This window comes from Papilio xuthus, unplaced genomic scaffold (assembly GCF_000836235.2).
Source record: "Papilio xuthus unplaced genomic scaffold, Pxut_1.1 DF825017.1, whole genome shotgun sequence".
Lineage (NCBI taxonomy): Eukaryota > Metazoa > Arthropoda > Insecta > Lepidoptera > Papilionidae > Papilio > Papilio xuthus.
In genome coordinates, this window is record NW_013533632.1 from 5,288,182 (window position 1) to 5,313,060 (window position 24,879).

At 31.3% G+C, this 24,879-nt stretch overlaps 4 protein-coding genes across 4 annotated transcripts; 3 read left to right on the plus strand and 1 right to left on the minus strand.

Annotated features, from left to right (window-relative positions):
• The first annotated feature begins 3,711 nt into the window (after nucleotides 1-3,711).
• LOC106126125 (gamma Soluble NSF attachment protein 1) lies at nucleotides 3,712-8,086 on the plus strand. Its single transcript, XM_013323603.1, has 8 exons — nucleotides 3,712-3,899; nucleotides 4,325-4,392; nucleotides 4,623-4,777; nucleotides 4,867-5,022; nucleotides 5,188-5,258; nucleotides 5,347-5,494; nucleotides 5,718-5,966; nucleotides 6,254-8,086. The coding sequence occupies exons 1-8, from the start codon at nucleotides 3,847-3,849 to the stop codon at nucleotides 6,326-6,328; spliced, it is 975 nt and encodes a 324-aa protein (XP_013179057.1). The 5' UTR covers nucleotides 3,712-3,846; the 3' UTR covers nucleotides 6,329-8,086.
• A 414-nt stretch (nucleotides 8,087-8,500) lies between these two features.
• On the minus strand, nucleotides 8,501-10,763 carry LOC106126461 (uncharacterized). The gene is made up of 2 exons (XM_013324147.1): nucleotides 10,157-10,763; nucleotides 8,501-9,698 (listed from the first exon to the last, which is right to left on the minus strand). The coding sequence occupies exons 1-2, from the start codon at nucleotides 10,287-10,289 to the stop codon at nucleotides 9,307-9,309; spliced, it is 525 nt and encodes a 174-aa protein (XP_013179601.1). The 5' UTR covers nucleotides 10,290-10,763; the 3' UTR covers nucleotides 8,501-9,306.
• LOC106126460 (potassium/sodium hyperpolarization-activated cyclic nucleotide-gated channel 2-like) lies at nucleotides 10,763-13,029 on the plus strand. The gene is made up of 4 exons (XM_013324146.1): nucleotides 10,763-11,092; nucleotides 11,336-12,440; nucleotides 12,599-12,772; nucleotides 12,856-13,029. Exons 1-4 carry the CDS (start codon nucleotides 10,821-10,823, stop codon nucleotides 12,964-12,966), a joined length of 1,662 nt encoding a protein of 553 aa, XP_013179600.1. The 5' UTR covers nucleotides 10,763-10,820; the 3' UTR covers nucleotides 12,967-13,029.
• Nucleotides 13,030-20,183: 7,154 nt separating this feature from the next.
• Nucleotides 20,184-24,752, plus strand: LOC106126123 (uncharacterized). Its single transcript, NM_001311964.1, is given in 4 exon segments — nucleotides 20,184-20,253; nucleotides 20,485-20,543; nucleotides 23,938-24,248; nucleotides 24,594-24,752. Coding segments are annotated over 3 exon segments (360 nt in total). The 5' UTR covers nucleotides 20,184-20,235; the 3' UTR covers nucleotides 24,221-24,248; nucleotides 24,594-24,752.
• The last annotated feature ends 127 nt before the right edge of the window (nucleotides 24,753-24,879 follow it).

Genomic DNA, 24,879 nt, shown 5'->3' on the forward strand with positions numbered 1-24,879 from the left:
ACTTCATCCGATAAAAGAATTTTTCTCTTTGAATAACATTTACCTATAATTGGTAATTAATACCTTTATCTAACAAGCTTTCGTAATGTCTCGTTGGCAGCACATTTTTATTAAGACTTTATGCCGAGAAAAATTCTGCAATCGGAAAAACTACTGACATTTTGACTATTATTATGATTATAATTAAGATTGAAATTAATTAATTTAACTTATTTATAAGTTGGCATTCTCAGACATTTACGATTTTTTTATTGCTTGCTGCATTGAATGTTTTGCAATATTAATTAAATTAATTGAATGTAGGAAAATTATACGATTGTAAATATTATTGACTATATGTCGAGCTTTTCACGTTTCTTTGGTGTGAGACAAAATGTAATTAAATATTCTTTGAAACGATAAAGTGGACGGACAACTTATAGATAAATTTACTACTTATGAAATAGTTTTAAACTATAGTTGTACAATTATCAATAGGTGTCCCCCTACATAACAATTCGTGAGATTCTCACGGGTGGCACCTGGCCACTAAAGGCGGTGCGGTGTGGGGGTCCGCGCTCTATCGGCAAAGGTAGAGTTAATTGTGCTTCGACTCTCAATGCAACTTTCCACCTCTCCTACGGATTAACTTATTATTATTTTGCATCCATACCGTTACATCACTCTTCTTTATTGTGAGTCAGTTTCTATACGAGATAATTAATGAGAAGCATTTTATGAAATAAAATACATACAAATCGAAAGGATGACTTTATAGATTTTTTTTAAACTGTTTCAGTGTTTTCACTTAATTCAACTTCCTTTCATGTAGAGAAAGCAGTCCTTTCAGTAAGTAGGTTCTTCGTCACAAACCTGCCCTTTACGCTATGGAAGCTAGGTACAGTATGTTCTTCTCTTCCATACATCTTTATCGGGCTACATACATATCTCAAATATCACTAAGTAGGATGCTTATAGTTATTTTTATTTGTTTAATTGACTCCGTTCATCTGGGACAAGCTGCGGTAGAATGCTAGGCTATATGAATGCTGAAAACTGAAAATAATTTTTGTAATTGCGAACAGTGATCGTTGGCGCTTTTGACTCAATTACGATACCGTTGACTAATAGTATAAAAGTAAAACAAAACACACATCTAGTAGACTAAAAGAGACAGCCAGTGTATGAAAAGAGACAAGACGCAATTTTTGAAGGGAAAATCTTTTCCGGGCGTACTTTCACCTTATATGTTATTATTAGAAAAATAAATCAGTTTCAATATTAAAATACGTATCAAATATCATGTCGGAATTTAGTGAAAAATCTTACTGTCGGTTTGGACTGACAAGACTCATGTATTGTTGTTTCTGCTATTTCATGGAAAATATGAGAAATAGCAATATGTGTCAAAGTACGCACTCGAAACCCACGAATAAGAAGTTACATGTTGCAATTCACAAAGAATTAAGCAAAATGTCTAGAAACTTACAAAATGATTTAAAGAATTAAACCTGTATTAAGATTATTATTTTTGAAAATCAAATCACTCCGCCCTTACGTGATTATGCGTAGCGGCCACTCCGGCTTGCCGTGGGAACAAGTCAGTATAGCAATGCGAATAGCCCTCCGCCTGCTAAATACCTAGGCAGGGGTGAGATTTCTCACGAGCCACACCTGCGCTGCGCCCTCAAACTCCCTATTCCAACACACTAAATGTTTATGTCACCGTCACATTTGAAACTTCGTTAGTTTATAATCTCACTATTATATATTATAGTAAATGCAAATTGTGGACTGATCTCTTGGTTAGAATTTTGACGTTACGCCCGGAAAACTGGCAATGATATATAGATCTGTGAAAAATAAGCAACGATTTTTGATAATAATAATCAATTACTTTAGTTCACAATATGTCGATAGTCGGGATTATCTCACAAGATTAAAATGTTATAATAACTTAATAAAATACCACTTTTCTTTAAGACATTTTCTGCAAAAACATCTCTAGCAATATCGTCCTAACCTAAGATTTTTTCGCGCCATCATTCTCGTTTTTTCATCTTTGTTAAAATATGAAATTATTTCCCAATATGCCGAAGCATTCAGAAGAAATCATGCATTTTTTGATCAAAATTTAAAAAAGTGGAAAATGTCTTCATAGCTATGCCTTTTCAATTACAAAATCAAAATGGTTTCACATATATATATTCTTGCAAATAAACCATAAGAGAAAAAATTATAGGTATTTTGAAAATTGAGAAATATTTTTTCTGACCTCAAGGTCCGGGTCAGTACTGAATCGCGAGGTATCCGAATAAATATTTTCCTATTTCACACAACAAACGAGCATAGCAACAGCAAAGTAGAATGTTTCAGTTTAAAATGTCGCTTTCTGCAGAAGCTTTAGTGAGGGGTAAGAACTTTAAAGTTTGTTAGGGGAGATTTACGCAACACGTGTTTGTTGAAAATCAAGTCTGTAGGTCAATGTGATATAATAACGTGCTTTAATAGAGTGCAACTTTCAGCAAATTGATTTTAATTTAATCTGTTTGCTGAAATTTGAATAGGAAATTGTGAGTAATTTTTCTTTCATTTTTAATCAAGTGATAAAGCTAAAGGTAAAGAGTGATATTACTACATTTTTAATTTTATTATGTTATTTACCACTGTACTCGAAACTTATTTTTATGTTACGTTTAATTTTTAAAGCCTATATGGTAAAATAGTCGAAAGTTAGTTGCGTAGAAATAAAATCGTCAATGTATTATGAACAGTACCTACACACATTTAAGTTATTTTTTTATGTGTATGTGATGATAAATTGGGGGTCAATTAAGAAGGCATGACATACTTCTATTTCACCTTACTTCTTTCCACACCCTAGGTTAATTGCATGGATAATCATTTTTATCCGCTTTTACGCAAATATTTGCGAGCACGTGTGATAACGAATAACGATATATCTGATTGTCGACACCCTTAAAGTTAAATGTACGAACGATAAACTTAAATTTATTTTCTTCTTTAATAATATTACTTCATTTAATTTAATGTTTATTGATAAATAACTTAAATAAAATAAATTATAGTTAATATGAAAGAATCGTGAATTTATAATTTAAAAAAGAAAAACTTTTTAAATGAGTGATTGACGTAATAACTTTTTTATCGCTTTTTTAATTTTTAGTTTAAATTATTTTTAATTAAATTTTTATTTAAAGGAGCTACGGTCCAACATGTGTGATATCCATTTATTGTGGGTTTTCAATGTCGAAACTCTTGAATGTAATATATTCTTGTGCCTTCCCTCTTAAGCTTAAGGAATATTAGAAGAACAACATTTTATATACAGTCGAATCTGGATAAGTTAGAGTACAAAGGACCGTGTTATTTTTTTCATTTATATATCTTTCGGGTATTTCATTACCCTAAATGTCTTGGTCATGGAGCTCGTATGTCAGGACCGGACAATGACTCTCGCTTATCCAGTTTCAACTTAACAACAACAGTATTTATTTAGTGGAATGTTGGATACATTGCATGTTGCAAGACAGTGTAAACTGATATGAGTGGACAAAAATCAAACTGTTATTTTGAATTACATATATGGCTACCACTTTCTCCTAGATCAAAAAAATATATTTGTGTGTAAAAATTTTACAGACATTAGTTTGGTTATAATCTGTACTGTTTTATATTCTGTAAAATTAATGACACATGTTCCGACAACTTTGAATTCGAAAACGTCAAAATTGTCAAACGAAAAGTCTAGTTTGGTATTGATTTTTTGGTATTCATAATACATAATCTTGCTGCTGCTGCTGCATTCTGTTGGGAAATTGAGCGGCAAACGATATCTGCACAAAAATGTCGGCGAAATTGAATGAAGCCCAAGAACATTGCAAGGCTGCAGAAAAGTTGTAAGTATTGATATCCATTTTAAATACAAGGGATCCAGTATGAATTCTAGGTTCAATTTGGCTGCGAAGCTCTTTTTTTATAAGTGCGATATTGTTCACCCTTATTACGTTGTATTGCAAAGAAGATGGGTTATAGAGAAGATATCTGCAATTCTTAAATTGTTGCGAATGTTAATAAATAGTTGTTCCTATTTTGCTAATCCTTTCTATCAGCAAAATAGGTATGTATTATCCGAAAAGATTTTTTTTATGTTGCTGGCTATATGCGTGACTGGCTAATGATTTTTTATGTATATCTTAAATTCTTTAACAATTCTTCGTCGCGCGAAGTTGAAAGAAAATTATAGTGGTGATATTGCCTATGTTCCTGAGCTATAATGAAATTTTAGTAAAGATATTGGTTTTAATACTGTGTAATGTTTCAGTTTGAAAACTTCACTGCTGCGATGGAAGCCAGATTATGATTCAGCAGCAGATGAATATAGTCAAGCAGGTAAGAAATGTTACATTTCAATCCATAAAGAATCTTATATGTTTATTCCATTAGAGATGTGACCCATTTCTGTTACACTTAGATTAATATCTTCCTATAAACAAAGACAAAAATGTGTCTAGTATCATAGCAGTGGAGTTTCACAGTAATAAAAAACATTCAGAATTGTTATAAATATTCATTATTTTATTTACTTTTGCTTTAATGTAACTAAATAATACATTTTCTAGCCCAATGCTACCGCATTGCACGTGATTTGAAGAAATCCAAAGATTGCTATATTAAGGCTTCAGAGATGTACAAGAAAAACCATTCCTTTTTCCATGCCGGAAAAGCCCTTGAGAATGCAATTATTGTCAGTAAAGAAATTTCATCTCCAGATGAGGTATTTACTTACAACACTTAAATGAATGAGAAACTTATAAATATGATTACAATTTTACTAACTGATTCTAAATATTCAAAATCTTTTAGATTTTCACTTTGGCATGCGATTCTAGCAGTCTTTACCAGCAACATGGTTCAGGTGACTCAGGAGCTAATGTCCTTGACAAAGCAGCCAAGATTATCGAGGAGAAGTCGCCTGAGAAAGCCGTAAAGTTGTACCAACAGGCAGCTGATGTGTCATCTGTAAGTATTAATGCAAAATTCTTAATAATATTATGTTTTAAGTGCATTTGGTGCATAAAAAAAAATTAAAGATATTGAAATGTACATCAAAGTTGAATAGTGAGAAAAAGAAAAAGTTAATTGCTTGCTTTGTTCAACAATTTCATTCACTTACTTATATTTCAGACTGAAAGCAGTCAACATCAAGGATCTGAATACATTAGTAAATCATCAAGGATATTAGTCAAATTGCAAAGGTAATGTTTCATTTGTTTTATATTACTATTGTGTGATAGTTATAGAGTTTTAAATGTGGGTACGTTAACAGGTATTTTTATTTTAAAGATACGACGAAGCAGTGGACAGTCTTCGCAGGGAGATTGGTTTCCATCAGGAGGCTGGTAACATTGGAGCTGTGGGCCGCCTTACCGTTGCCATTGTGCTGGTGCAACTGGCTAGAGGAGATGCAGTAGCTGCAGAAAAAGCTTATAAAGTAATGAAGTTTAATTACCATAACTTGACCAGAAATATAGGCCACATCCCCTATAACAGGGTTTCTATTTTCCTGGTCAGGTTATACTTGTGATTTATTTTGGATAGGAGAACAAGTTCTTTATACAATTCTAATGTTATCTGTACTGTGTATGCATGTAATTTTATTATACTGATCCTTTTAAGAACTAATTGTCTTTTTGTCTATAAAATTATTTTACCAGGAATGGGGTAACAACTGTGAAGCACCTGAAATGCAAACTATTGAGCAGTTGCTCCAAGCTTATGATGAAGAAGACAGGGACTCGGCTAAAAGGGCTCTAGCATCTCCATTTATACGTAGCATGGATGTAGAGTATGCTCGTTTGGCAGCCTCAATACCGCTACCTGAAGGAATCGAGCCTCCGCCTAAAGCTGCAGTCCGGGAGAATGCGGCACCATCATATGTCAGCCCGAATGCTTCATACATGCAGGTAAATATCAAATTTATTTATTATTTAGCCTTATCTTTGTCATCGGGGAAATATATTAATTTAAAGTAGTATAAAAGATAAGAGGCCTACGTCCAGCAGTGGACAAGTTTAAGCTGATGATGATGATAAAACATAATTTAATATTGAATACTGAAAAATATGATATGTACATAGACATAATTACGCTTTCAACTCTACACTCATCAGATAGAAAGCAGACATATATTATACTCATGTCTGTCTTAGTGTGACCACCATAGAAATTTTGTATTTAATGTTATTTGCAGGCAAAATCTGATGACAATAAGGCTGACTATACATATGAAGATAAGAAAACTGATGATGAAGATGAGTTGTGTTAAATAAGATTAGAATTTTTGGGGATAAATATCACTTACATTTATCCCCCGTCTTTTATCTGAATTTCAATTATTAATATTTAAAAATATTATGCATTTATATTATAAAATATTAAGATGTTTCATAAAATCATTTGCTTTAGATGTATTCTTAAGTATGTGCACTATTACTTATTATTAAGTATTGTTCAGTGTATATTTTAAATTAAAACACTTTGTATGCCTTATATGTGTAAATTTTCAATTTTATTAGAAGTTGGAACTTTGATGTATCCTATGGTGTTCTTGTTAGCCAATTTTTATTAAGGCAAAGTATATTATAATACAATATTTAGGTCATAAAGATACCTTAATATTAATTATGTTAAATCTTAACCTAATAAATTATCGCCCTCTAGACAGAATAAAACAATATATATTTAAAACAGTGGAGAACTATTGCTGAAAAATAGTTCAGTTATTGCTTTATGTTCAATTGTAATTCCATATAAATATTATTTGATATAAAAAGGGTTTCAGGAGTTATGTTAAAATGTTTAATGTTGTGCAGAATGTATGTTCATAAAGTTTTTCTATTTGTTAACTTAATATATTTTTGGGGCTAATAATATTTAAAAAGTATATTTAAATTGCTGATAGGGCTAATTTATGTACCATGAAAACATAATATTTATAAATATGTATTCTAATTAATATTTAGTTATAATTGTTTAATTTGGCAAATAATTTTAATATATATAGTGTAAACTCCACATAACGTCACTCGATTTAACGTCAAACTCCTTAAAGCGTCATAATTGCTTTGTCTGATTGGTTTTCCTTGTTTTTCATAGAAAAAAAAATTATGTTATAATTTTATATGTTAAATTTAAATTTTTAAATCGAAATAATGCAATTTCAGATAACTAAATAATGATACCCACAAATTAGAGTAGGATAAGTGCGCACGTTTTAAATTAGAATTGTCATAAAAATATGTTTTATTTCATTGTTAGTATTTCGAAAGCAATGTTCATAAACATATCATAATTAATGATTATGATATAAAATGATGCGTCCTTAATAAATGAGAGATTTCTATGGTGTCTATGACTAAACTTGAATGATAAGCTGAAAATCTTCAGAGTAGGCCATTTAAACAAAGATCGATGTTGTAATTACTTTGAATGTAAGTTGACTATTAAGAGCGCAATAAATTTGCCTGCCTAAATATTGTTAGTAAATTATTAATATAATTGTGAGTAAATTGTTGCTTTATTTTAATAGAAGTTTTTCAATGTTAAGATTATATAGAAAATGTTTTAAATTAAGCTATTATATGTTGCACTATTATTTTTGATATTTGTAAATTATTGGAGATAGGTGGTTAATGTTTTAAGTACCTATCGAATAGTTAAGAGTAAAGATGTATTTTTATTTGAAATATATGTATATGTTGTAATGAGTAGCATTTAGTATAATTGTGTTCATTTACGGAATTGCAATAAGAAAAAATGTATAATTGTATGTTTAGAAGGGGACATGTATGGATTATTTAAATCACTCTTCTAGGTCTTAAATTTATAACTTTTAGAAAGCTTTGTGTATGTTATAAAATAAATAGATAATGTGCTTCAACTTTCATATTTCACTTATTTGAAAGACATTCATGTTTTCCATTACAATTTTGTAATGCTTACTAATTACTTCTTTATTTCTAGTCTATTAAACTAGAATGATGGTCAATTCAATATTCATGTTAAATATTGCTTCTAAAATAAATGTGTGTCAACGAATTATTTTTTATTTTCATTCCATTTTATTCATGTTGTCATTTTAGCGTTAGTTAGTTAGTTCTTTGGTTCCTGTATAATAAAGGCTGCATACATCTACAAATTGGTATAACAACTAGAAAGGTAACTATTACTTGACATAAACCATCCTTACAATTACCACAATGGCTGCCTAAGCCAATGACATCAATCGTTGACAAATTGATGTGTCACTTTAAAATGAACCGAGTTATTAATTTATTTTTAGTTTACGGACTTGTCCTTACTACTAAATGACAAAAAGGCTATTCAATACATTTATTGCTCTAGTCATCCAATGACTATTTCCATCTTGACTCAACTAATTGAAAAGAAATTAGGTATTGTAGATTAGAAATAAAACATATTTACAAAATGCAAACTTTTAATATTCTCTAAATTTACATGTCATTGCTTACTTATACTCATAATAAAACCATTATGTATCATTAGTTAGAAATAATTTAAAATACTGTTAAAAATTTTATGTATAAATTTTTGTTTAATCACATTCACCGTTTTCTGAGACCAAAATCTTTGTTTCTACAATATTATCATTATCTTCGTCAAACAGAGAACATTATGTTTTAAACACGGATTTTGGTCTAAGATACCTACAGGCAAACTGTCATATACTTATGGTTCTTAGCACAAATTAAAGATATCAGTCAAATATTTTGATATTCGCATATGTATAATATAAATATGTATTATCATTATTTACATAAAAAAATTGACCCTATATAATATGTAACATTATACATAGGAAAGGTCAAAAAGAACAAATAGTTTATTGAACCTACAAATCTTTTAAAAAACAGATCTAAGTATAGGACACTGAAATAATTGAAGCTTAAAAAATAGGCACTACAATATTTTCTATAAAATGATAACCTGCATCTCAGATTTAATTTATCAATACATCTTAAAATAAAACAAATCTGTACTCCTGTGCTTGCAATGTACCTACTTACAACCTTTTAAGAAGTAAAAATTTATATACTGGTATGGTAGGCCTCACTTATTGTCTCACTAAATAAAATAAAGAACATTACTTTTTCAAGTTCTTCAATTAACAATTAAGATCTACTTTTAAATCAATACACTTACAAAATAAGATTTTAAAATAATGTAATATAGATTTAGCTACCACTGAAGTAACTTGATTCTAAAGTATAATACATGAAGGGTTTACGGCTTATGACTAAACATTGTATGAATGTATGGAGGAACTGTTGATGTTGATGCCATTGCAGGTTCCTTATCTTTGACATGTTTCGATTTTCTGAACTGAAATCCATTTTTACGTAAAATTTTTCGAAGTGTTTCTCTAGAACCCTTGAAATTGATTTCTTCTTTTAGTATTTGCAACAGTTTATTAATTGTTGGTACTTCTTTCTTGAATGCATAAAACTCATGAATTTTTCTCCTAATCACTTGCAAATCATATTCATCCACCTCAATTTTTCCTTTAGTCCGTACTCTTTTCTTTGGGGTCTTTCTCAAAGTTTCAGGATCTAGGAGACCCTGTTCAACTAATCTAGCTTCCTTTACAATGTTTAGTACTGTACGCTCAGAAACACCTAAAATGAAATAAAAATGTTTATCTAATATCTATACAATACAACCCCTCTGGTGAAAGATGTTACTCCTTTCGTTGGTGGGGTAGATTGTTTACAAATAATTCATGTTAATTATTATGATTACTCTACTCTACTCTAACGCACTGATCCACCGTGAGGCAGGCAGAGGTAACAGAGAGATTCTGCAAAACTCTTATTGATTTTGCTCATCATCATTAATTTTGTTCGTCACTTTTTGTTATATTGGTTCAAATCAATAAATTAATCTTTGTTAAAATAAGGGAACGAGAGAATTTAGTTTCTTTTAAAATAACTGCAGCTTTTGATTGAGGTTGATAATGTATGACTAAATTAAATACAACGAAATTTTTGATAGAAAGGATGGCAACTAAGTATATGTTAAAGATATCTGTTTACAAACTATTAAAACAAGCTATTTTCCTCATGAAAGCGCTAACCTGTGGCGGCTGAAACTCTGACGTACACTTTACTAAGCGGAATTATTGGAGCTTGCATTCGTTTCTCTTCGTCCATGAACTCTTTAACCTTAAGGATTATTTCACGGACCTCACTTGTAATATTTTTAGGCATCTTAGACAATGGGATACATTTATATTAAACAAAAACACATTCGCGACGCAACTACAATGGCCGATTTCGTCGCACAATTGTCTCTTTTCTTCGCTTCGCGTCGCCATCTGTCATAGAGTAAATAAAAAAAACTTTTATCTTGTATGCTCTTTGGTTTTAACAACGGCCAGGAATAGGAACCAGGAGCCCAGGAGCTAGGAGCAGGAAATTTGCAGAAAGTCTACACTTTTACGACGACGCACGACAAAACTTGTATTCGCAGAAAGTATAATGCTCACTGGTACGACTATACGATACAAATATTTTCCGCAGTACGCTTATAAACAAACTTCCTTAGAAAAATTAGGTTAATTTTATACCACTGCAGTGTTTGTTTTCATATTGAAGAATTGTCAATAATAGCTGGTCAATAATAAGTTATTATTAAGTTAGTATTTTTTTCATTTACATTTTGCGTCACAGTGACACTACATTGCAGAAGGCAGGAGCAGTTTCCCAAATTTTGGAAAGTTTATAATTAGCTATCCAAAAATGTATAAGAAAATCGTAAACTCGTATGGAGAGTCCTATTATGACCATGCATGTTCAATAGATTATGATAAAGATGTTTTGGATGTGGACATTCAAGAAAATAATTTTTATTGGTGGACACGCCTGAGACGTTGGTGGAGTGATTTGTTTCTACTTTCCTACAGTGATGAACGATCTAGAAGTTATTATAGAAGCTCTCATTCTATGCGAATGGAAAGGATGAAACAATTTCGATATCATAGGGCAAGCATTCACCCGTTTAGTAAATTCAGGTATGGAACTACTAAGTTCTACTAACTACTAAGTAAAATACTAATTTTCAACAATGGAGCGATTTAATAAGCGATTGAAATACAAATGCACATCTCGTATTTGAACATGTGGGTAATGTTGAAATCTCAGGAGCAGTACCTACACCAACCCATATATATTTGTATTGTCACATTTAAAAAATATGCAGATTTTTTCATTCTAATAACTTATGAAACGTCGATACAAAATATATTAATTTGCAGGAATTTTTGGGAATGCCTTCTATTGAGTTCAGATCTATTGAGCAAAGCACTATTTCATCATAGTACTTCAATCTTATATGGAGAACTAACATGGGAAATTTATTTTATTGGAGTAATCTGTGAAGCAATTATCCTAACGGATTTATTTGTGAACATGTTGACTGGCTACATTGTTAAAGAAGATAGAAGCATTAACTTAGACGTTAAGAAGTCAATATTGAATTATTGCTCAACAAAGTTATTTCTTCATTTTGTCTCGTCATTACCACTCCAGTCTATAATGTTTCTTAAATACGGCAAAAATATTAGTTGTAGCCTTTGTAAATGTAACACGTTCGTATATACTTTGAGGCTTGTAGGTATTGTACGCCTTTATCGATTATATGATGCAGCTAATTATTGGAATAGAGAACGTAGTTCTTTTCGTGCTATGTACTTCTTTAAATTTCTACGCATCGCTGTTTTAGGTCTAAGTACCATGCTTCTAGTTGTTAAATTGGTTGACACCATTTCTCTTCTAGCCGTAATGCATAATGGAAAAATAGATCCTTCCTCCTATTTTCTTTCCGTTGTTAAATTTAGATATGATGAAAGATATCCCCTACCTAATGTACTTTTCTATACCCTGGAGCTAGCTCGGGTATTAAAATCATTCTTGTTGTTTAGTTTTGGGTTGAAACCTCAGATCTATTATTGGGATAAAATGGCTTCACTCATTTCCTTTATATTAGCCAATGTTTTTTACTTGTGGAACCTAATCGAGTGTCATGGTTGTCTCAGTCGTATCAAATATCCCCAAGAGCAAATGATTATGAATAAATACAGAATCGTTAACTTACTGCGTTGGCGTCAGTTATCTGACGATTTCTGTCAAAAAGTTCTCAAGTATCATAATTTCAATATGACTAAACTGACTATAACAGAGAAACAAAATGGTTGCTTTCATGCAATTCCTGCATCATTAAAAAAAGAAATCATCATAAGTTCTTATGGAAAGTACATGTCTAGGATACCCTATTTTTATGATTTTCCCCAAAACTTGATTGAAGAAATAGTATTATTATTGATTGAAGAGGTGTATTTAGAAAGTGACGTTGTGGTCGAGGTAAGTCTTTATAATTAACAATGAAATCTTTAATATATTGAATATAATAATTATCGATAAATCTAACACTAAGATGATTACTCCAAACATTTTCTTTAGGAAGGAACATCCAATGAAAGAATACGATTTTATATATTATATAAATATTTTGTTTTAAGGCATCTCTTTCAAGCGATGGCCTAATTATTGTCGACGTTGGAGTATTGGCAGTTCGTTCCTCGGTGGACAATAATACTCAGTATCTCATTGATGGGGATTATTTTGGCGAAATATCTTTAGTAACGGACGAGTCTTATGCGTCGCCGTCCGTCGTTGCAATGATTTCATGCAAGGTAATCTTTTTTATTTGTAATTGACTTTCTGCTTTCATAACAATTTATTTTTTCAACATATTATTCATTTGTTTTTTTTTCAGCTTCTTTTCTTAGATAAGAATGCATTTAGAAATATGATGCGAAGGTATCCTAAATTGTTTTTTGCAATGAAAGAACAGATTGTAAGTAAGTTTTCGCCGTTGAAGCTATAATTAATTAGATATTTTGATTTACTTTAGCATTAAAATTGTTAAAAATATCGCGAAACAAAGGATTGTCAAAGTAATCTATCTTAAATAGACTTACTATACAAGTTATTTAAATATAACTGCATGTCTGTTTGTACCTAATTTCAATTAATTTGAGTATGTAATATGTAAAATGTAGTAGTATGAAATGATAAGAAGTAAATACATTTCTCTCTTTTACGAAAGTGCATAAAGGTTACTTTCAATGCTTTTAAATTTTTAGCTGTACTATGAACAATAGTGATATATTCGTGATAAGCATATCAATTTACCTACATTGTTTGCCTAATGTTGACAAAATCCAATAGGTTTGTGCTGTACCGATGTAATTTTATTGCTCGTCGGATTCCTCAATCGTGACATCGGGTTCACGTTGAGAATGTGAAATTGTTTTTTCTCTAATTCTATTAATATTCTGCGTAGTGTTTTTGTTACGGCACTGTTTTAGTGAAGAAATGACAAGTTGCTGTACAACTAGTCATTATTGTATGGACAGGTGAGGGCGGTTACGATTTTTTTCTAACAAATTTTTTCCACTAAGCTACTAGACGCGCGACCGTGCTAATGGAAATATACACTTACATGACTTCTATTGAAATGGCAATCAAACGCGGCTGGTTGTTTAGCAGAAGGTCTAAATCAGTTATTATTGAAGGATATTTGAATAATAGAGACCTTTTATTATTTTTGTGGGTCTATATATTAAATTTTTCTCTGTAATAGTTTTAGCTAAACCACAAAAGATGGGCAAATAATTTTTAATGTGAACTGGTAATGCGAAGTGTAAGAAGTATTATTATCGGTTACCATGATAACAAAGGCTTTTGTTATTGCCGCTGCATCTAATATTAAGTTTGTAAACTCTGTAAAGTCTGTATACACATGTCGTTTTAATTTTTCATATTGTCATGAATATTATAATAATCCCTATTTTGAAATCACTTAAGCTAGTCTATCATCGACTGACATCGAATTTCGCTTGAATGGAAAAATTTATGCGTGTCGCTAACGCCTTTCCGCGCCGAGTTTTGCATTATGGATTTGACAAAGGTCTATGGATGCAATACTAATATGTCCGACAACTATCACCTGTTAACACTAATTTAGTCATTGGTAAACATCAGTCATTTCAAAGCCATAATTGCTATTAACCTAGCATTCGCCAGACATGGCCGTATTTTACGAACTCCGTAAATAATTTATTTCTCAAATTTTGTACATTACTAATGTTTTTTAATTTTCTTTTACAGCATTTACTGTGTCACCAGTATGCCCTCTTATAAAACTATTTTCTATTTATTTTATTTATAATATATTTTTCACAGCAATATTGGTGATCGCTCTCAACTGCCCCATGAATGTGTGTCTTTACTCATCATCTGCTAAATGTTTACTGCGTCTTCATTTTTTTTTATTATGGCAACCTTTAATTCGTCATAAGTTTTAAAAGTTTTTTCTCCAATCATAATTCCGTAGTGCCGGATATACGAGGTCGAGTTATGTTCAATTTTTCTTGTGCACACTTCGTTGAGGAAAATGTTACGTCATTACCGATAAAATGGGTTATGAAATCAATTATAAAAGATAAATCAACAAAATGGTTTTACCCTTGAAATTTCGACCTTTTAAGAGAGATAAGGCTCGAAAGGTCCAAAAAAGATAAAAAAAATACTATAAAATTCATAAATTAATTACTATTTTAATTACGTCAAAGAGTTAAATAAAATAACAGTATACAAATACTTACTTTCGTTTTGTTGGTTTAATGAAGGCGTTTGCTTTTATATAATAAAAATATCAAAATTTTCATATAATTAATTATGTTGGTATTGTATAATTTAACATTTATAATTTTATAACAAGAGCGTTGTTAATTTCAAGCACTGATTAACACTTTACAAATATTTTTCATAATCATTGTTTTTTTATGAAATTTTCGAAAAAAAAAAATAGTTTGATCAATATACTTATTTAATATTAAAGGATTGAACAAGATATGGGTAATTTGTTTACCTTGAAAGGAAAAAGTAATTAAATCGGCTATAGGAATTCGTATTTTTTAAGGGAAATAAACTTTCGTTTTACTTTAAACCGGTATATTATAAGTTTGGACTACCACAGTTAAACACGTTGCGCCAAAATAAAATGCACATAACATACCATTTTTAAAGTGTAGATTTTATACATAAAATAACAAATTATTTCACTAATCTGTAGTAATAATTATAATTAATGAATTAAAACTTTTCGTACAAGCTTTTTGTAATGCGTAGTAGTAGCCCTTCACTTTGACTTATTTTGTCTAGAAAGTAAGCCGGCCCGGCTGTGGTTCAACGCTACGCAATGACGGACGATTATAGTTTCGAAACAAAATTGATGGCTAACTAAATTACTGGCATATTAATAGCCAAACAAATTCATAACAGTGATCTACAGTAGACATAATCACACGGATAATTTTATATTTCTTAAATTGTGAATGTAAAATTTCATTCAACATGTTATATAACTGAACACAAATCGCAGATTCCCTACTCTTTAAAGGTCAAATGTCTCAGGGTAACTATCATTAATATCGCCGCCTATTACTCTGAGTTCCGACACAAAAACTTATCTGGACTTGAGCTCTTTAGTACACTATCCTTCTAATTCAGAAGTGCGACGATATGCAGGAAGAAGGTTCCCATTCAGCTTTACATATGATGTAGATATATTTTGACAAGACCTTGATGACATATAACGTTATACACATAATGAAATCCTCGATGATATATGATGATATATTCAATAGCAGATTATAAAAATACAAATGTACAATGTGTTATGTAATACATGAATTTATTAATTTCATAACAGCGGCCAATGTGTTCTAGATTACTAAAAATCATTAATGCAAGGATCATTATTAAGTTATATAATGTAGCATTGGTAAATAATTTAGTAAATGAAAACTTTTTATAATATTAAATTACTTTTATGCAAATAGTCGCACTGGACCGTAAAACATGAAATTTGCCGGTTTTTAAGTAGTTGATAAAATGTCTCACGAAAGTTTCCATATTTTTGTTATTGAATGAAATTTTAATTTGCCTTGCTGGTAACGAAAAAACAAGTTATTATTTTGTCTGTGGCTATGTCGGCAGGGCAGCGCTATTTCGGGAATTTACGGAAAAGCTCTACAGTTTGAGAAGGGAACGTAGTTGATGCTACTTTTTTAATTCTTCGTTGACAGGCGAATCTACTTATTGCGCAGGGACCTTTGATGTAATATTATCAATGAAAAAATGTTTTTGTTCAAAGCAGGTCAAATATAATGTGTTATTTAAGTAAGAATATGACTTGACCTTAAATGGCTGCTCTTAATGTGAGGAAGTGCAGTTTAGTGCATGTTTACATTCAAAAGATTCCGATGAGTCATCGTGCTGTCTGCGTGCGTAACATTTATTGCGAGACAACGCTACATGCACGCACCGTACACCCAAAAATATATTTGTAACTTTCCGTGCATTCATTTAACATCGGACATAGATAGTATACAAAGACTATATACACGTAGAGAATTTTATATGGTAATTACATACAGATACTCCAATTTTATTTATATGTATAGATATATCGTAATGTGTTGTTTTAAATCGTATTTTGATATGCACCAATCGTGATACTGTGGTACATTGTTTTTTATGGTAGGAATAACACTATTTTTATACAAGCGTTTAATCAGTGGAAACCCACATTATGCTTTTCACATTTGTAAGAAGTTTTGATAAGAAACTTGATCTTATTTCTCATGGTTATGTAATGTGAGATTAATTTTTTTGTGTAGTTTGTTATTTATAGCAACTATAATTATCATCTAGGCTTACTCCAATGCGGGTCAAAACGAAAGTTGATCTATGAGAAGAATCACACAAATGCAACATCCATGTTGAGTAACTCTGTTAGGTGTGCGCCAGCGCAGACCGCGGCATCAAATATAAGTGTTTATATTAATCTGTGTGTTGCCAACCCCGTTTGTTATCCAACCACGGTGCAGGCAAAGGCGAAAGTGGGAAGCTCTAATAATCAAGACTAGTCTGTCTCAAGTGACGTGTTAATACCTAGAATAGCTTCGATTGGTGTAGCTACAGCAGATAACAAGGTCATTACACCTAGGTATTCTTAGTTTTAAAGCTTAACTCAAATACTAGGTGTTACGCATTGAATAAAATATTCAAGTTTATAGACATCTTTTGTTTTCCCACGTTTTTTGTATACCTCAACTTTTTGTACATCGATATTATCTATGTAGATTTTTTCTTCAATTACGAGCAAGACTTTTCTCCATTTGTCAAAATGGCATTTATTCTAATATACCTGGGCGTTGATTTGCACAATTTCAATTGGTATATAAAACCAACATATTTCCTTTTTCTATAGTGTAATTCTCTAACACTGTTCCCTCCTGGTTCTGGGTCACGACGATACCGGTTTCGTCACCGTATCACAATTAGGACGTTTTAATCATTGTTTCGCTCTATCTGCTTGACCGGCCAGTCGCGCCGTCATAAACATGAGTTGGTTTACATTAGAATAGCATAAAAGGAAGTTCATTTCTAAGTCACTTTACACATTCAGAACTTCGGAAACGTAATTTGATTTAGAACTGCCGGACTTGTTCCGTGATGTGACACCGCGTCACCTGATTTACACAACCGTATCGTTACAAGAAAGTAATACAGCGTTAAAGTAAATACGTAATATTGCGTATGTAGTTTATTTATGTGTTAATTTCACTTAAAGTTTCAGAATGTTCCGTAATTAAAGTTATAATGAAATATACGGTCATGGACCGTATAATTTCCGTTATAGCTCGAATTTGAACTTGGAATTCTTAATGTAGCTTTTTTACAGTTATGATATGTTTCGTCTTCCAAATCGATATATCAATAACAAGCTTCACTATGAGTGGGTTTTCACTGTCTCGACACTTTTGTATAAAACACTATCATTTTCAAACACACTCTTAGGAAGTGGCGACAATACTATTTTTAATACTATAAATGCAGTCGAATTTCGAATAAATGTATTTTGTCTCAAGTAAATTGTGCATCTTATAAACACCGATTTATTGTAGCCATCGAAACATCCCTTCAACTTATTTTTTTAAGTATATGAGTAAGCTCCATTTTATTTGTGGACAGACTTCTCGTGGACTTTATTTCTATTTAAATCCTTAAATGTAGAAAGCATCAAAAGTACTAATGTACGGAAATATAAAATATATTACCATATTATGAAAGTTTGTTTCACAAACGATATAAATACTTGATTATTTTAATATAAAATTATATCGTATCGTAACAAGCACCGAATGTAAATTGGCAATAAAGAGATCAGTAACATATCAAGATACGATCCAGTATATCATTATTATATAAATTACTTTATACGTTCAGTTTAAGTTGAAATAAACCGCAGTGTTTATGCAACAGTATTTATGCGGTGTAATGAAAGGTGGAAAATATTATCGATTCGTAATTAAATTAAAAACAATCAAGTCCGAATGACTACTGGGTATCCTTACAACGAACCGAGGAAGAATGCGTAGCAAATTCATTTTCAATTGACAAAAAACAACGACAAGAAATTGCTGCTCGTCGCAAATAATAGCAAAGATGTAAAGTATAAGTACCTACATTATATTAAATTCAATTTTAAGACAAACTTGTGTTTTGTTTTTATTTTCATCCAATTTCCTTTCAGTTTATTTTCATAATTACGAAACGTTATAGTTGCAGAACAACATCTACTAAGATATTTAATAACTATTAGTGAAATCTATGAATCTTGATTTTTATTGTGAATCGCGTTAGAGAGAAATACCTCAAGAATGACAATTATTCCAAGTGAAATAAATGTGTCGATTAACTTTTATGACATAATTAATTTAGAATTAAGGCTATAGCTATTACTAGCTTTATAAATCTTGCCTTACTTTTTACTAATACTGTAGAGGCGAAAGAAAGATGAGTAAAAAAGATAGTACGCTAATCACATTTGAAAAGATTATATTGTAATGTCTTTGACAACAAACGAATGTCTCAAACCTACAGCCCGTCTCGTTAACAATTCGTAATTTAATCCGTTCGTTGCAGATTAGTCCATCGTTCAATGACAGTAACCTTAAAATTATAAATTAAAATACAGTATTACTGCGAAATGATACCCGGATTGGTAATATAGACCCGAAATTGTTAGAGAGGCAAGCGCCATCGTATCGGGTGTAAAGTGCACCAAAACTATCATATTTAGACGTAAATGATGATACGAAGGCGCTTGTTGCAAATATTCGTGCTAAGACCAGAACATCTGTACTAAACGCATGTTGCTGCAGATTACAGATATGTAGAAGATTTCCGGATATAGCAATCCGCGCCCTTGTTTGTATGTTTTAGACATAGTTCAAGCATGCCTCATAACGATAGAGATTTAAATATAGTTGTCATGGCTAGCGAATAGCTACAATTAAAGGGCTATAGGAGCTTCAAAATATAAGATGCGTAAAAACTTGTATAACGAATATAATAATGTTTCGCAGCGCCGTCAGTGAAATTAAAATTCGCAAAGCGTAAATGTTAAACACACGATAAAATTAACAACATCGCATTGCAATAAAACGTCCCTTTAATAAAAAAACTAGTATTCTGGTATAGTTGAATTCTCTAACAAAGTTGAGCCTAAATAAAAAATGTGACGTTTTGTAGTAATTATGATAATATTATATTCATGCTGGTTTAAATTGATGCATCTTTTGGAGCGTTACTTTAAAACTAACAAAATCTTAATTTACCAGACACAAGAAATCTCAATTAACTCTAAAATCTTCCATCACATGTAACCGAAAAAAATTCTTTAATTGCACTTTGTTCATTTCAACACAACGTTAAAGTTGCAACCTTCTATAGACCTGTACGTATAAACTTATGAACGACTTTACTAGATCCTCCGCCACTGAACAGCCCCACCAGTTTGATCACGGCACCTTTCTACATTCAACGCTCCAATATCTCCCACCTTTTCAAATTGGTCGGGTAAAACGGGTTAGTAGGGATGAACCAAGGGGCAGTATTATGTAATTCTCGGACATACGTTCGGCGCATATATAAGCTTGTGGAAGGTTCAGAACGAGCAGAAAGCCAGCAAGACTCAGCAGGTTTACTGTATCACAGTCAGTCCAGCAAAACAAGCAAGATGTACGCAAAACTCGCTGTAAGTCTGGTGATATCGTATTATACTTATTTAAAACAAATAAAATTAATAAAAATAATTTCATTTATTACGATTTTAACTAAAGTAAATATCCGATTCAGAGTTTTTTTTGGTATAAAATAGATAATATTCTAAAAGGTATAATATATTCAGTAATAAATTTTGTTTAATAAACATGGTAATGAAAAAAAATATATCTGACAACTAAAATATCATTTTCTTTATTTGTAGCTTCTCGCCGTCGTGATTGCCGTTGCAGTTGCAGTACCCACACCTGGAGGATATGGACAGTAAGTACTAACATTCAACTAATCAATTACAAAACAATAATAAATCAAAATATATTATATTAATTTGAATTAATAAGCAATAGGCTACGTTCATTGTAAATGTCACAAAAATATGTCCATATTTGTGTAATACAGTGAATGGACAAAAAATACTTTTTTATTAGTGATCGTAAACAATTGGCGAAATAAAATAAAAGTACAGAAGCTGAAAGTTGAGATAAAATTATTGTCTGAAGAAAAGAAAACTGTGATTGTAAATATTGAAATACAATTATAAACACCAATGTTAACGATCTCTGTTAATTATTATTAGTATGAATGTTAAACGCGTCGTATGTAATGATATGAATCTATGAAAGCTTTCTAGAAATTAAAGGGTGTGTTTGTCGCGTGTCTGACTTGTTGAGACCAAACATCCGCATTTTATGCTTTCATTTATACCTTTAATACTTTTTGCTATATTAATTTTTATTATTGCATGTCTTAGTATTTATATAAAAAGTGTTCCGTGTTATTTATATAAATCCTATTCTCTTTTTTGCGATGATACGGCGTGTCCCTTTTTAATTTGTTATAAATTTTAATTATAACATTTTTGTTTCTTGCATTCGTATGTACAATTACTAAGTCTATGGATCTTAATTGTGCTACTTATTAGCCGATCTTTCATCCTTGGCAAGGATCTAGAATAAATAGATGACTTTTAAAGTATATTTGCGATAATCCTAATTTGCATTTATTACACTCCTGCGGCTATTAATTATTTCTAATTCTTGCATTTCTTTTGAAGAAGATAATAGTTGTAGATATATATATATATATATATATATATATATATATATATATATATATATATATATATATATATATATATATATATATATATATATATATATATATATTTTAGGTTTTTACCTAAATTCCGAGACCGAAATTCCCGGTAAAAACATATTGTTATCACTGTTTTCTCAAAGATAACAGGGATGATTTTGTTTGATACAAAAATTTTGATCTCAGAAACCAAGAATTAGAAATCTAACGTATGTGTTTAATGATTGATAGACGGTACACAGTTGGTCCATGTCAATCTAGTAAACCGTGGGAGGCGACGTTAAATTATAATTCATGTATTATAGTCGCCCGGAAAGATCCGTGAGAAATGTACTTCAGAATTACAGGAAGTACAAAATAAAATTGAGGCACAAGCCTTTGTGTATTCATAATTACGAAGAAAGTCAAAACTTAAATGTTTTATTTATTATCACTTTCAATGCCATTGACTCGCCTTGCAAGTTCACTTTAAAAGTGAAAGTAATAATTAATTCTAATTATTTAAAAACAAAAATGTCGTATATCGATATTTTATTATTGTTTTTAATTTTAATTCCTTCTCTGCTATTAACTAGCTGTCGCGAGTTCGTCCGCGTGAAATGAAAAAAAAACTTTTTAAACCTTCCCTAGACCGCTACGAACATTTTAAGGCCAAGATAAGATAAATCCGTTCAGCCTTTTCCGAGTTTTAGCAAGACTAACGAACAGCAATTGATTTTTATATATATAGATTATATTCCCATATAATTATTTCCTTTCCCCGCCCGTTGCTATGGTCCTCCAGGTGAAAGGCTCCACATGGCTTTATTTATGCTTACCGCCTCTGTTAAACATTTTACGTAACCAAAAGCGTAAGTATTGCGAATGCAGATTAAAAACAAGAGTTGTCGCAATTTAAACGATGCGTACGCGCTCTTAATATGCACCGTTTACGAGCTGTTTAAAATTCACACTTACATAAATGTGACGCGAATAATGTTATAACAATGTTAGTAAAAAAGACCAAGCAAGTGTTCGTGAGTAATGGATACTCAAGGAAGTCTTTTTGCAAGAAATCCAATGCATAATACTCTAGTTCACTGATATTAACACCTTTGGTAGAGTCATTCATACATACAAAATAATAACTCTATTTGTAGCAGATTAACTTAACTAAAATATAAATGAAAATGAAGGTCAGCAAGATTTTTACAAAAAAATATAGTATAGAAAAACTATAGTAGTTAAACTTAGAGTCGAAATAAATCAAGCTGTATAATTCGCCAAGCGCTAGTACATAGTAGTCTAGACTTCCGATATAAAACGGACATGTACCACTTTCTTCCATATGTATGATTTACGTGGTGAAACAAAACTTCAATCGTATTTGTTACATATTGTTATGTAAGCGGGATTAATTGGACTGGCCCGTATCAAATTCTCGAACTGGACGGATGAAAGTAGGCCTATGTAACTGCAACGTTAACGACGTAACAATTAAACTTGTTATGATAGTTTTCATTTAAACAGAAAGGTATTTTTTGCTCATATTAATTAACGGTATTTTCCATTCATATGTCTAGTTTTTAAATTAATTAAAGTATTAACGTTTGTTGCCTCCAATTTTTTTTATTCAGTTAATATATTTAAAACACTAGTTGACTATCAGGAACTTACACTTTTATATGATAATAATAAAATCAATTAGTCTAATCTTTTATTATATGATTATTATATACTTAAATATGTATTAGTGAAAGACGAATAACAGCAAGATTACATGTGTTACTCGTCCAAATATAAATGGACAAACTTAATTAAAACAAATTCTATTTAAATAAAAAAGTATTTTTGCATTTGCTGAAGGACCTTATGTCATAGCGATTGCATGATATATTCATTTCTGAAATTCCCATGAGCGACCTCTTATCCGACGACAATGCATGTCCAGTCACGGTCGTTCTGCGAATAAATTGCGATGCCACTTTCACTGCGCCGATAATGTGAAGGAAATGTCAGGTTTCCTCGAATGATATGCCATAAGTTTCACATAAATCATGTAACATCGTAATGGCATCGCTTGGAGCATACATTTCTGAGTAATATTGTTATCAGAGTAATCATATCGTTAACGAAGTACCGCCATTATATTGTTTCATTTTTTGTTATTCGTGTATAGAGAAGGGGTAAAATATGAGGCCTTCGAAATGTGATTCGACTAAAAGGGAGTAAAAATAAATACAATTTTGGTCATTGCATGTGCTTGGAGGTTAGAATTTTAGAGCATTTTGAAAATGTAGTGTAGACTGTAGCGCAACATTTATTAAATTATACGGATGGTAATATTCGATAACTACGTTGGGGCAAATTATAAACATTACGCATGACGTAATTTGCAAGCAGTACCCACGATATAATCTTACATAATCATAACATTACTGCAAGTGATCTTGATGATCGTGTAATAGTTAATTTGCCACTACTAAAGTGTGTCTTATCTCATTAAAGAACACCTACTTTTCATAGTAAGTTCCTAGATTTCGTATAAAAGTGCTATATGTTAACATAATATTTTTTTCAACAGCCATAAGCATGTGACGATCCACGTGCCTTACAAGATCCACACAATTCACCACCACCACGTCTCCAAAGTACATGTACCAGTGCATGTGCCTGTTATCAAGGAGGTGCCCGTAATCAAGGAGGTGCCGATTTACAAGCACGTGCCTGTGCCCGTGGTGCAGCACGTGCCTGTGCCTGTCATCAAGAAGGTGGAGGTGGAGAAGCAGGTGTTCGTCCCGGTACATGACCACCACGAGGAGCATCACGGATGGGAGAGCGAGTCGCTGTCGCACGGCTGGCACTGATTCTCTTTACATATTAGATTAGGATTAGGTGAGAATTGTGTTCCTCATCAATGAAATATAATAGATAACATACCTTATAATAGATTGTTAGTTATAGATAGATTTAATATTAATTAATTGGTTCAAATTTCGAAACATTCAGATAATAAATATTGCCATCCCTTTTATTTCCTTTCATAAAAATGAGACAACGAAATATAACATGTATTTGAGTATTTTATTACATTTGTAGCGGTATTGTTAGACATACAAACTTCCAGTCATAGTACAGTTATTTTGAGCTATTTAATGCGCTGATGCTCGTTTTACTTCTTTCACAATTTCATATGAAATATTTGATTAAAATCGATTAATATTTTTCTTTTGTTTTCAGGTTTTATTTTAAGTACAAACCAAGACCTCGTCGTACTTACAACTGTGTAGAGTATACCCACCAGTGCAGATGTTACACCCACTTATAGATAGATGAAATGTTACCGTTATTTTTTAAATGTAAGAACCAAAGACAAAATAAATGAATGTTGAATTCTAACATATTATTTTCTTCCACGTTCCTTTACCATCAACGCATAATCTAATAAATGCATCCTTGCCAGTAATTTTATAATACAATGTACTTTTGGATATCGTTTTAACATAACCAAAAGTGCTGTTACCTT

Coding starts and splice junctions, on each gene's coding strand:
- LOC106126460 (XM_013324146.1), top strand. CDS start 10,821: ATGTATAAGAAAATCGTAAACTCGTATGGAGAGTCCTATTATGACCAT. Junction 11,093..11,335: donor CACCCGTTTAGTAAATTCAG/GTATGGAACTAC, acceptor ATTAATTTGCAG/GAATTTTTGGGAATGCCTTC. Junction 12,441..12,598: donor AAAGTGACGTTGTGGTCGAG/GTAAGTCTTTAT, acceptor TTTTGTTTTAAG/GCATCTCTTTCAAGCGATGG.
- LOC106126125 (XM_013323603.1), top strand. CDS start 3,847: ATGTCGGCGAAATTGAATGAAGCCCAAGAACATTGCAAGGCTGCAGAA. Junction 5,023..5,187: donor AGGCAGCTGATGTGTCATCT/GTAAGTATTAAT, acceptor CTTATATTTCAG/ACTGAAAGCAGTCAACATCA. Junction 5,495..5,717: donor CTGCAGAAAAAGCTTATAAA/GTAATGAAGTTT, acceptor TTATTTTACCAG/GAATGGGGTAACAACTGTGA.
- LOC106126461 (XM_013324147.1), bottom strand. CDS start 10,289: ATGCCTAAAAATATTACAAGTGAGGTCCGTGAAATAATCCTTAAGGTT. Junction 9,699..10,156: donor CAGAGTTTCAGCCGCCACAG/GTTAGCGCTTTC, acceptor ATTTCATTTTAG/GTGTTTCTGAGCGTACAGTA.